Source organism: Phocoena phocoena, chromosome 6, assembly GCF_963924675.1.
Source record: "Phocoena phocoena chromosome 6, mPhoPho1.1, whole genome shotgun sequence".
NCBI classification, from domain to species: Eukaryota; Metazoa; Chordata; class Mammalia; order Artiodactyla; family Phocoenidae; genus Phocoena; species Phocoena phocoena.
This window is the reverse complement of record NC_089224.1, coordinates 110307232-110320475: the sequence shown is the minus strand read 5'-3', so window position 1 is coordinate 110320475 and position 13244 is coordinate 110307232. Positions and strand designations below refer to the sequence as shown.

The 13244-nt window shown below is 42.4% G+C and overlaps 1 protein-coding gene across 2 annotated transcripts in view; it reads right to left on the bottom strand.

The window, feature by feature from the left end:
• NUP214 (nucleoporin 214) overlaps positions 1-13244 on the bottom strand; it is a 100779-nt gene that overhangs the window by 76199 nt on the left and 11336 nt on the right. The window contains exons 10-13 of one of the 2 annotated variants that reach the window (XM_065878688.1): positions 10543-10669; positions 7296-7457; positions 3636-4110; positions 2146-2321 (exon numbers count right to left, since the gene is read on the bottom strand). In XM_065878688.1, coding sequence (XP_065734760.1) covers positions 2146-2321; positions 3636-4110; positions 7296-7457; positions 10543-10669 — 940 coding nt within the window. The remainder of the gene's footprint in view (positions 1-2145; positions 2322-3635; positions 4111-7295; positions 7458-10542; positions 10670-13244) is intronic. The other variant, XM_065878689.1, reaches the window with a different exon arrangement.

The following is a 13244-nucleotide window of genomic DNA, read 5'->3' as shown; positions in this document are numbered from 1 at the left end:
TTTCCTCAAATCTTAAAAAAATGTTTCTCATTGTCCCTAGCCCCCATTTATGATCTTTGTTACCAAGAGTGACACCCACAGTTCCCAAATAACTAAAAAACACATATTACATTTTAAAACGGGAAACTCCTTTGTAAAGCAGGTAGAGCTGGAGTGTCTCTGATCATAGGTGTGTGGATGGTGTGCAGGTCCAGGAGGCTGCCCACTTGGCCCATCCTTACTCCCCACAGAGGCTCCTGATGCACCTCTGGGAACTGGGGGCAAAGTTTAAAGACCACCAGAACAGTAATCCCCATCACCCTGGAAGAACTCACAAGGTCTTCAGGACCCTCCTGGAAGCCTCTAGGACAAGTCTCACCCTGTTGTGCATTAGAATCACCTAGGAGTTCTTTAAAAAAATAAACCAAAACCCATACCCAAGCCTCATCTCCAGAGAGCCTGATTAAACGGACAGGGAGGGGATCCCCCACTGCGTCCAGTGTACAAGTGGGATTGCAATCCAATAATGCAAGACCCACCAAACTGTAAGAATTAAATATGTCAATGGGGGTAGGGAGATCTGGGTGGTAAGCGGTGGAAACGGAGAAAATGTACGTGTGTCACGGTACATCTCCTCTCTCCCAAACTGTAAAGACATGGGAAAAGACTAAAGGAAGGCTTGTTAATTTTTTGGGTCACAGACAGGTGCTTTTCAGAATTTGATGACAAGTCCCAGAATGAGGTGACTTTGGCAAATGCCACAAGGCAGCTCTCTCTCCTGAGCAATAGGTAAGAGAGAAGATTTCAGGAATTTCACAGTTCAATGCTTGCTCAGTATCTATCAAGATAAAATTATTCCTGACGCTCAAACACCAAATGGCTATCCAAGTATGTCTGGCTAGGTATCATCACTGGAATTCATAAAAGCAATCAACTTAAAAACTGAGACAGATCTGACAAACACCATCCCAACCATGTGAGCAAACTGACATCACTTACGTCAGGACAAAAAGAAATCATGTGATGTGATGCACATCACCTATGTGGTATTACTGCTCAAAATGTTTCATGCGAATCTCAGCATGTGGAAACTCTCAAATCCAAATTGAGGGACTGTCCACAAAACTAACTGGCCTGACCTCTTCACGAATGTTAATGTTGAGAAAGACAAAAAAGGTGAGAAACTGGTTGAGACTAACGAGACAAAATCGGAATATAACGTGTGGTCCTTGAGTGGCTCCTGGATTGGAGGGAGGGAAAAAACGACTCCAAAGAACATTAAAAGGACAACTGTGGAAATGTGAATACCGGCTGTAGACTGGATTACTGTTAAATTTCCTCAGTGTGACAATGTATTGAGTACCCTTATTTTTAGGAAACATACTGAAGTTCCTAGGGGTGAAGTGTTTCATGTCTGCGATTAACTTTCAAATGTTTTAGAAAAAAATTACATTAAAAAGGAAAGACATAAAGCAAATGGTGCAAAATATTCGCAAGTGTTGACTCAGGGAAGGGCACGGTATTCAGAATATAATTTATGCAACCTTTCTGCAGGTTTGAAGGAAGAAAGAGATAGGCTGGGAACATTTACTCGTGGGGTTTTATAACGCACTTCAACTTGGCTATAATCATTATTCCCATTTATGATCTCTATTTAATAAATTTGCTTGCGGTAGGGCTGACTGTGAAAACCCAAAGACAGTCAGTCATCAGAGAAAATAAGCATAAAGCCACCGTAGGCTCCTTCTCATCTATGTGGCTTAAAGACTTGCTCTGTGACTGACCTTCACGTAGGGCAGGCTCTGCGTGAAGATAAATGTCCCACAACAAGATGGAGACAGCATGGCAGCACTGAGGCCACTGTGAACCTTCCCAATCCAGAGTACAGAAGCCACAGAACTTCAGTGTGAGTTACAGGGAGCAAGAAAAAGGATTTAAACAACAGTCCTTAAAAGTAAGGATTTTTAAACAACTTGGGAAAATTTTTTTTGGCCGTGCCGTGTAGCTTACAGGATTTAGTTCCCCAAACAGGGATTGAATCCGCACCCCTGGGAGTGAAAGCGCGGAGTCCTGACCACTGGACCGCCAGGGAAGTCCCACAGCTTGGAAAAATATTCATCTGGGAATTCAGGATTGAGCTCTAAAGCAGTTTGCTTAAAATCATACCCGATAGCGAGGAAGAGACTGAGGACTTGGATGACAAGGAACCGGATGATGCCGAGAGAGGTGCAGGGTGGCTGAGAGGTCCAGAGGATGCTGGCTTGGAGACCGAGGAGAACGGCAGCATTGAGGGTGAGCTCTGTGAGTTGTGAACAGGAGCAGAGGTGGCCGCGGCCGTGAACCTGAAAATGGAAGCCCGAATGGATCAAAATGGCCTGCTGCTGTGAGATCCTTTCACATTGGTCATGAGCGATCATCAAAGGATAACTTACTATCCATACTTTTTTGCCTTCAGGAAATGCAAACGTTTAGCTATTTCTTATGAAAGGTGAAAGCTGCATGAAAGCATTTATCATCTGCTTATTTGCAATGAAAAATTCAGTGAAAATATCTAATAAGTACCTGACATGATGATGAAACAGTTTATCATGGCATAAAACATTTATTGTCGATTCTATCAAGCTGAGTAAAGAAAGAGGGTGGGACTCTACGGGACTTAGGAGAGTTTAGTGCTCTCCCTTTGCCAAGGAAATTACTGAGAACTCGTTGTGGGGTGATCATCTCTGGGGAATGAGGAAGGAAGAGCAGAGCAGGTCACCCTCTTTGGGATGCTGACCATCTACTGGGCAGGGGAGGTAAGTTCCACCTAAAGAGCAAACGTCTGTGAACAATGTAAACAACCAGCATCAGATGACTGGTCAAATAAATTACGGTGTGGCCACAAAATGGAATACTAGGCAACCTTTAGAATGAAGTGGCTGCGTGGCAAATTTAATATTAACAATGACAGCGGCCAGCAGCCCCTTCACAGTAATAAGAGAGAATACAGAAGAGTGGGGGAAAACTGGTAGCGTTTACACTCAATGGCTATCTTAGGAAGGGTTACAAGGTATAAGGGATTACTTCACTCAAGAAGCTTACATGTTAGTGGTGAGAACAAAACAAGCAGATAAAGAAGTAAAAAGTAAGATATGAGTGAGTTAGTAGGACCCAGATCTGGAGGAAAGTGGAATACCACGCTGAAGTGTTTGGATTGTACTCAAACAGCAATGAGAAGCCGCTGGGGACTGTCATCTGATGTATTTACAATTTCACAAGATCACTCAGTGGCTATGTGGAAAACAGTTCAGAGAGTCAAGAGTGGACACAAGGGAGAAAAAGGACTAGAGAGATTCAATTTCCTTGAGAGACATATAGTCTGTACTGCTTCATTTTTTAAAAGTAAGGAATACCTCCTACATTTAAAACCTGCAAGAGCAAAACAAACATTTAAATATAAACTTCTAATGTTAAAAAAAAAAAATTCTCAGAGACATCTCTGGACTCCGTCCACTGATGAAATGCAAACCTTTATGTTGTTTGCATTTTTACCATTTGCAAGTATTACTATGGGAAAAAGGAAAAGAAAATCTATTCAATAACTCCACTCACAGCGACTCTATTTCTAGTGAACAACAAGCGATATTTCTACCCGTCAAACTTTAAGTGTTACCTACTTTTCGCTAAGGTTGACCTTCACTGCAGAGGCTGATGGTGGGAAGGTGGGCTTCATTCCTGTGTTTGGAGCAGACACGCTTGGCACTGGCGTGCTTTCCAGGGTAGGCTTAAAACCCGATGATCCAAAGGAGAATGAGGCAGCTGAGGGTGCCATGGGAGAGGCCGCAGGGGTGAGCACGAGGGAGGCTTGAGGAGGAGGAACAAAAGAGAAGGAGGATGCTCCAGGGCCCAAGGCTGCTTTGGAATTGTCAGAGGCACTGGAACACGGAGGGGCCTCCCCAGTGACAGAACCAGATGACTTCAAGGATGAAGAACCAAAGGAGAACACAGCAGGGGCTCCCACTGCGGAAGGCAAAGAGAAGGTGGAGGTGGGAGCAGCCGGTGATGAAGGCAGAACGGAGGCAGGAGCTACGGCTGCTGCCGCATCGAGCTTCTGCGGGGCCTGAGAGGAGGTGGGAGTAGTGGGAGTACTTCCTGCAATGGGAAATATGGAGAAAAAGGAAGGGAGAAGTTAACCCCGTAACAGTGGAGGTCCACATCACAGAAAGCAAGTGGGTTTGTGGAAGAATGAAGCCAGAAATAATGGTTCTCGTTCCACAAGGGGAAAAAAAAAGGGAAATGGAGTTGATGTTGGACTTTCCATAGCAAATATTCCATATGGTAAGATGTCTAAAACTCTGAAGGAAAAAGGAAATGCAAAAAGACATTAGACTAATAGGAATTCATGAACACCCACTTGAGTAATGTAGAAAAAATACACTTCTCAAAGTTACAGTGAAAAATAAGTTATTCTGCAATATTTTATTATCAGGAAAAACCTTTAATTCAGACTTACACCTCATAAGAGTCACTAAAACAACTCTAGGTTAATTAAAGATACACACATATACAAAAGCATATATATAACTATATCTCAAAACAAAGGAGGCAAAAAGTGAGTTGTCTCTTAGAGTCTATCAACTTGATAAACCTAAAAGTGACCCCCCCGAAAAAAACACAAAAGATAAAGATTTGACTATGTACAGAAATAGTTATACAACCAAAAGGTAAATGAAAAAAAATTTGCAGCAAATGACAAGTAATATGTTTTATTTTTTTTAAAGCTCATACAAATTGAGATTTAAAAAAAGTTGAGACGTTAATAGATATAAGCTGGGAATCTAATTCATAAAAAGAAAATATATTGTCTCTCTAATCAAAGAAATACAAATTTAAAAGAGGCATATTTTTGCCTGTCCTCTAAATTATCAAAATAAAAATATAATAATCCCCTATGTTTGAAAGGGTAAAACAAACCTGAAACTTTTTATCACTACTAGGTACCTTTTTAGCACAGTCTTTTAGAAAGCGTTTTAGCATTTTGCCTCAAAAATCACAGAACATGTACCTAGTAAGCCCAATTTTAAGAATAAAGACTATGGAAATAACCTAAAAAATGAAAAAGATATTTAATACAACCCACATGGTAAAATATATTCAACAGAGTGTTAAACACTCCTAAATGAATCATAAAAATTACTTAAGAACCTGGAAAACACTTAAAATTTAAATAAAAGACCAGCATACCAATTATGTATATAATATAATCACAACTATGAAGATGTTTATGAAAAAGCACTGCAAGAGAATACCATAAAAGGCAAGTTTAAAATTTTTTCTATTTTCCAAACTTTCTATAAACATGTTAATTCTCCAAATTAAATAACTAACTAAGAAAGCAGTATTTTTTAATCAATACATTTATGGGTCTTGGTTCTTCCAAATTGTCAGAGGTGACAGTTTATCTTCACTATGTCTAAAGCAAGGAAATACTTAGGATACAAGTATGAAAATGCCACTTTCTGAAAACAACGACCCCCAGGTAAACTGTCACTTCGACGACAGTATATAATGCAAGCCTATCTATTCTGTTAATACTTCCTTTACACAATAAATATGGAATCAACAACAGCTTACCTCTTTAGAGACCCAAGCATATGTGTCAATCACTTCCATGCATTTAGTAGACCAATACAAAAAGCATATGCCAAACCCCAGAGAAAGCACAGGCATCTTCCCCACTGAAAATGGAACTAAATATCTGAAAACCATCATGCTGCTCTTTGTGATCATTTGACCCAGCATCCTTGGCGCTGGAGTGTGGGAGCAAGCGGAAGCACTGATGTCCTCTGAACCCATGAGCCAGCTTCAGCTAGAGCTGGTGAGCTGGTGGGACACCTCCTCCCCCTCCAGTGGCTCTCTTCCTCTCATCTAAACATGGCTGTTACCTCTGGGCTAAGCATGAGGGAACACGGGGTTTCTCTAGGAGAGGCAAACAGTAAAACTGGTCTTTGCTCGCGCTCAGGGAATAAGGGGCTTGTAGCAAGCCCCTCACACTGAACTGTGCTCAGAAACAAACATCATCCCACAGGCTCCCAACTTCACAGGGTACACTGCTTGTTACAGACAGACCCAGCAACTGAGTGTAGGTAGTGCATGGGACTCAGGACCGCTTAAAGGGGAAAAAATAACTCAGAGTACACACTGCAGAAAAGGAGATATCCCAACACAACAACACTGATACAGTCTATGCAAGGCACCCGGTACATTACTTGGGGTCACACTGCCAGTTGATAGGAGCCCAAGTATCTGAGTGGCTCTATTTATGAAGTACAACTCACTCTGCATTGGGAAGCAGTGAGAAAAGATCCCCTAAGTGTTCTCCACCACATCCAACCCAACTGGTCAACATTTCTTCCTAGATATAGAATTGGTGGCAGTATGAGCTTTTTTAGCTATATTAGAAGAGAAAAAACTTACTAGTTATATACTCACAAAATTCAAAAAAAGAAATATTAGTAAAATTCCACAATATGAAACAATGCCCTTCTAGAAAGTTCATTCTGTTCTCACAAGTGACCCACTGCCGTTGTGAGAATTCTGAAGACGCAGATTGGCACTTACATGCATGCATTTATGTATGTGAAGCATATGTACCAAAATGCTGACTGGCTGTATTGCTTGATGGGTTCTGAAGTGGTTCTGTCTTTGTATTTTCTAATTTTTCTCCAATAAACATATATTACTTAAGTGATATCTTCAAAGAGAAAGGGAAAAATAAACTAAAGAAAATTAAATACAAAGAGAAAATTCCCATGTTCTCATCACCCAGCAATAGCCACTATTTAGATTTTAACATCTTTCAAGTATTTTTTCTATGTACATATTTTTCTCATAAAAAAGGAATCAGAGTATACAGTGCTCTTTTACAATATGTTCTGTCCTTTCCTTGTCAATAAATATAACATTTTTAATAGTTACATGGCATTTCACTGTATGGATGTACAATCATTTATTTAACCAACCTCTCATGATTAAACATGTTAGGTTTCAGACCATATAATATAGGGTCTTATAATAGGATACTGTCAGTAAATTACCTAATGGGATCCATCGGGCTGAGATTCCTTTTTCTCTAAAGTAAAGGCTGGAGAATAAAGCTTGGGGGTGAGAGAAGGCAAGTATGTGCATGTGTGTGAGGAAAAGATGAGTCCTGCCTCGATAAGACAGACTGGCTGATAAAGATAACCACTGTGTGTCCTCACAGTATTCATCCCAGCAAATACTCCCGTACAAGCCCTCGGTATCCCCTCTCGGCCAAAATGGGGGGAGGCACGCACCTGGTGACTTGGGTTGTCGCTCTCCTTCCAATGAGAGCCGCTCTGGTGTCCTGAGGAGGGACCTAACACCAGGATTTTGATTGATCATGTAAAATGGACAAAGCACACCATCTGTTGAAAGTAACATAAGAACTGGAGCAGGAGGAAGAGTCGTCTCATCGTCTGTTAAAAAAGAAAACAAAGGTGATAAAAGGGCCAAGTCGATTGAAGGGCCTGGGCCCAGAAGCGGAAGACTGCCGGAAGCAAAAGACTCTTCACAGGACTCATCTCTACAGTAGCTCGAGTTGGTTTGTTCTGATTTGGATCTGAACAGCCTTTTATGAAACAGCTCCTTAAAGAAGGGCTACTGCCACGATCAGATGGCCACCGTCCCACCAGCCCTACAGGGAAGCCCTAGCAGTCCTGCAGTGGCTCTGACTCCCAAACCTCTGATTTTTACGTGTGTCCTGGTGTTTGGGAGGTAGGTTTAGCATTCCCCTGACCAAGACAGGAGTCTCCAGGAAGCGACTCCTTTAGTTAAAAAAAAAAAGACAGACGAGCCTCTTTGGAAAACACACGGCAGGGCACAGAGAAGTGAGTCCCACTACTTTATATTCACTCACAGCTGAATCATAAGCATGTATCTTGTCAATTAAGTCTTTACGAGAATCAGAGTAGACCAAACAGCCTGACCAGGGAAAGGACAAGGAACTCAGTGGTGTCTGACGGGTACACCTTTCTAAAATGAAGCCCAAAGCCCAAAGAATATGGTTTTTTGTAAACAAATATTTTTTCCCAGTTTTATTGGGATAAAACTGACAAACATCGTACATGTTTACGGTATACAACATGATGGTCTGATGGATGTATACGCTGTGAAATGATCACCACAACCAGACTAATTAACACATCCACCACCTCACGTACTTCACCATTTTGTGTGTGTGGTGAAAACTTTTTTTTAAAATTTTTATTGGAGTATAGTTGATTTACAATGTTGTGTCAGTTTCTGCTACACTGAATCAGTTATACACACACATATATCCATTCTCTTTTAGATTCTTTTTCCATATAGGTCATAACAGAGTATTAAGTAGAGTTCCCTGGGCTATAGGGTAGGTCCTTATTAGTTACCTATTTTATATATAGTAGTGTGTCTATGTTAAGATCTACGCCCTTAGTAAATTTCAAGTATAGATCCCCAGACCTTATTCATAATATAATTGAATGTTTCTACCCTCTGACCAACACCACCCCATTTCCTCCACCCTCTAGTCCCTGGCCACCACCATTCCTGCTCTCTGTTTCTCTGAGTGTAACTTTTTAAGATTCCACATATAACTGAGATCGTGCAAGTATTTGTCTTTCTGTGTCTGACTTATTTCACTCAAGGTCCATCTATGTTGTTGCAAATGGCAGGATTTCCTTTTCATGGCTGAAGAGTCCATTGTATATATACAACACATTCCCTCTGTCCATTCATCCACTGATGGACACTTTGGCTGCTTCTGTGTCTTGTCTGCGGTAAGAACATTGCAATGAATATAGAAGTGCAGCTATTTCTTCAAAACCCTGATTTCACTTCCTTTGGAAAGGGAAGTGGAACTGCTGGCTCACATGGGAGTTCTATTTTTAATTTTTTTGTTTGTTTGCAATACACAGGCCTCTCACTGTTGTGGCCTCTCCTGTTGCGGAGCACAGGCTCCGGACGCGCAGGCTCAGCGGCCGTGGCTCACGGGCCCAGCCGCTCCGCGGCATGTGGGATCCTCCCGGACCGGGGCACGAACCCATGTCCCCTGCATCGGCAGGCGGACTCTCAACCACTGCGCCACCAGGGAAGCCCTATTTTTAATTTTTTGAGGAGCCTCCATGCTCTATTCCACACTGGCTGCACCAGTTTACATTCCCACCAGCAGTGTATCCAAGGATTCCCTTTTCTCCACATCTTTGCTAACACTTGGTATCACTTAGCTTTTTGATAACAGCCGTCCTAAGAGGTGTGAGGTGATAACTCACTATGGTTTTGATTTGCATTTCCCTGGTACTTAGTGACGTTGAGCACCTTTTCGTATACCTGTTGGCCATCTGTACATCTTTTTTGGAAAAACATCTATTCAGGTCCTCTGCCCATTTTCTAATCAGGTTGTTTACTTTGTTTTATTCTGCTATTGAGTTGTATGAGTCCCTTATATATTTTGGATGTTAACCCCTTATCAGATATATGGTTTGTAATTTTTTTTCCCATTCCACAGGCTGCCTTTTCGTTATGTTGTTGGTTATGCTGTTTCCTTTGCTCTCTTTTTTGTTATCCTCTTACTTTTTTTTTTTTTTTTTTTTTTGTGTGTGCATCATGCGGGCCTCTCTCTGTCGTGGCCTCTCCCGTTGCGGAGCACAGGCTCCGCACACCAGGCTCAGCGGCCATGGCTCACGGGCCCAGCCGCTCCGTGGCATGTGGGATCTTCCCGAACCAGGGCATGAACCCGTGTCCCCTGCATCGACAGGCGGACTCTCAACCACTGCGCCACCAGGGAAGCCCCTCTTACTTTATTTTTTTATACAATTTTTAAAGGTCATACTCCATTTATAGTTATTACAAAACATTGGCTGTATTTTCCCCATGTTGTACAATACACCCTTGTAGCCTGTCTTACACCCAACAGTCTGTACCTCCCACTCCCCCACCTCGATATTGCCCAGCTCTTCCCTCTCCCCACTGGTAACCACTAGTTTGTTCTCTAGATCTGTGAGAAAAAATGTCTTGTCTCACTTTCACATTTCAGGGGACTGCGGCCCTGCCGAGCCTCAGCAGGGGAGAAGACAGACTCAAAGCATGTGCTCAGGCCCCATCTGGAAGCCTGTGCCTGAGGCCTCCATTTTCTAACCAGGCCTTCGAACCAAGTATTGGTATGTAGCACCCAAGTGCCGTGGGGCGCTGTCCCCTTGGGAGGCACTGGGAACCTGGAAGGGGCACAGAGACAAAGCTATGAAATCAGCACTGTGTGTTTTAGCCGTATTCTAAAGCACACACAGACACGCCAACACTCAGATACTCAGACACACAGAGTATGTGACCTCGGTCAACGAATATCCGTTCAAATTAGACGAGCGTTGTACAATGCGCTGTCTCACTCTTTAAGTAGAAACATGGTACAAGTTAAAAGTGCACAGCAGAGTAGATTCTGTCATGAAAACGCAGAGCTGGATTTGAATATTAAGCATGATGGGAAGAAGACCACTTCTGCGCTAAGCTATGTCAGACTATACTTACTGATGGTGATTTCCACTTGGTTGGTGTAATCTATGGCAACTCCCATGGGCAAGGAATCATCACTCTTGTCTGTCACAGGCAGTTCAGCTCGGCTAGAATCCTCCAGCAGCCAAGATTCCCAATTACTCTGGACAAAAGAACAAGGAGAAGAAGAAAATGCCATGTTGGTTAGAGCCTTCTCCAGCACTGCTCAACAGGAGAGAAGAAAAAAGACAGCTCACGTGGTTTAGAGTTATATGTTGACTGAGACTCTGAAATCTGGAAAAACAGTCTAAAAGCTATGAGTCCCCCAGCAAGCGAGGGGTTACTTGTCCAAGTCAACCTCTCTGTCTGTTCCTGGCATACGAAGCTCCTGCCTTGTGAATAAATAACCACTACTGTGAACACTCTCTGAAGTACTGTCCACCACAACCAGGTAGACTCCTGAACACAGAGGGTGAATCTAATAGCTGCACTAAGCCAGTCAGTAGCTGCTCCTAGAAATCTGGGACGGGAACCAGGATCTCCAGGGGATCTCCGGTGAGGTCTTGAGCAGAGCAGCTTATAAAGCTGGCCAGATGCCCTGTGCTCACTCGACCACAGAGACACAAGGTAACCTTAGTTCTTGTCTTCCTAGTTCCTGGTGTCAGTTCCTCACACTGGCCAATCATCCTGCCACTGGATTCCTTGAGAAACCACCACATCTTTCCAATAAACTCCCCTTTCGTTCAAGTTTGCTCGAGTGGGATCTGTTCCTTGCAACAAATGATTCCTGGTTTTTAAAAATCTAACCTTTCAACGTTGACCAAAACTGGGCAGCATGAATCAAAGGGGAATAATGCTCAATGAGAAACAGAAAAACAAAAAAACTGCTCAGGAAAGGGAACATAATTATGCTCCATGACTTAGCTATGGAGTCAACAGTCACATTCATAATAACGTAAACAAAATGGATTCCAACTTGGAAAAGCAATCTATAGACAAAATAAAGAAGGCTTGCTAATCACTACAGAACAGAATACAAACAGCATCAGCTTTGATTTTGCGAAAGACGAGACACAGATGACAACAGCTTACAGGTGGGAGTGGGGAAGGTGTGCTAAAGGCAAGGGTGGGGCGCTGACATGTTCCTCTCACAGCTCGGAAGATCAAGAGAGATGCTATATGGGAATACCGTAAGAAACGAAGGTAAAAATGATTACTTAAAGTTCAAAGATAACAAACAGAAGAAACTGAAACAGTGCTATAACCCTACTGAAAGGAAGGAGGGAGGGTTTGAAGGCCACATGTGAGCTAAATCCTCATTTGCCCTAACAGCCCAATAGTTTAACATTAATAATCAACAACTAGTGATAAAGCAAATTATTATTTAGGGATAAGGAGGTAACCATTAAAAGAAAAAGTTTACAAGTTAAAAGTGGTCCCCTTTCGTGGTTGAGAGTCCGCCTGCCGATGCAGGGGACACGGGTTTGTGCCCTGGTCTGGGAGGATCCCACATGCCACCGAGTGGCTGGGCCCGTGAGCCATGGCCGCTGAGCCTGTGCGTCCGGAGCCTGTGCTCCGCGACGGGAGAGGCCACAACAGTGAGAGGCCCGCGTAACGCAAAACAAGTGGTCCCCTTTCGAGAACAGGACAGATCAGGACAGGATGGGCAGTGGTGATTTTTCACTTATAAGCCTTTCTCCACTATTTGATTCTTCAACCATGAACATAATTATTTTGATAAAAAGCAAAAATAAAAGTGTTTTTCAATGTGTGAATACATAAAATATTTGTGCTACTAAGAAATTGTGACTGAAGTTAATCCAAGAGCAGCAAATCAGACTGAACTCTGGCCTGTGACCCTGAGGACTACGCACTCACGGTTGGCCACCTTGCTGCCCAGAGAAGGATGGATAAATGTTGAATGACTGAAGAGGCATATGTACCTGTGCATGGGGTGCACAAAACATTTTTAAACTCAAGGTAGACTTTTAAAAAGAAAAGTTTCTGGCTGAGGAGTTGTGAGAAATGGTCAGAATGCAGATGCATTTTGCAAGTAGGCCAAACATTACCTTTTGACAGATGTGAGATGTGAGAGAAAGAGAGTCAGAGGTGACACCATAATTTTTGCTTGAGCAATTGATGGAATGGAGATTAACCTACAAAGGGAAAAACTTGAGGGAGGAGCAGGTATTGGGAGAAAAACAAGAGTTTAGTTACAGACAGTATTAGTTTAAGATGCCTCTTAAAAATACAAGAGGAGTTGCCACTTAGACATTTACATATGAGATAGAAAAGTACCCCTGGAATAAACTCCACTTGCTTACTGCAAGTGATTCTTTTGCTTAATGCGTTATTTAATGTAGTGGTATTTAATTTGCAGTGTCAAATTCTGATACACATACTACTTCATCTGTATTTTATTGGTCCACATATTATTTTGTTTCTTTTTGCCTAGTTCACTATTGAGGGTATACCAACACCCTGTAACAAATATAGATCCGAATATGCACTAGCCAACATCACAGAAGATTTTTGGAGTTTGACTGGGTATTCAAGTTGGCAGAGTGGCTGTCCTACCAGCTTTATTCAGGGATCCAAGCTCCTCATTTGTGGCTACACAAGCCATTATTTTAGTCCTTAACCAACTCTGTATCCAGGTGACAAAGAGAAGAACAAATGGAGAAGACCCACAGTTCCTGGTGGCCGGGCCTAGAATTAGCACAGAAACTGCTGCTCCC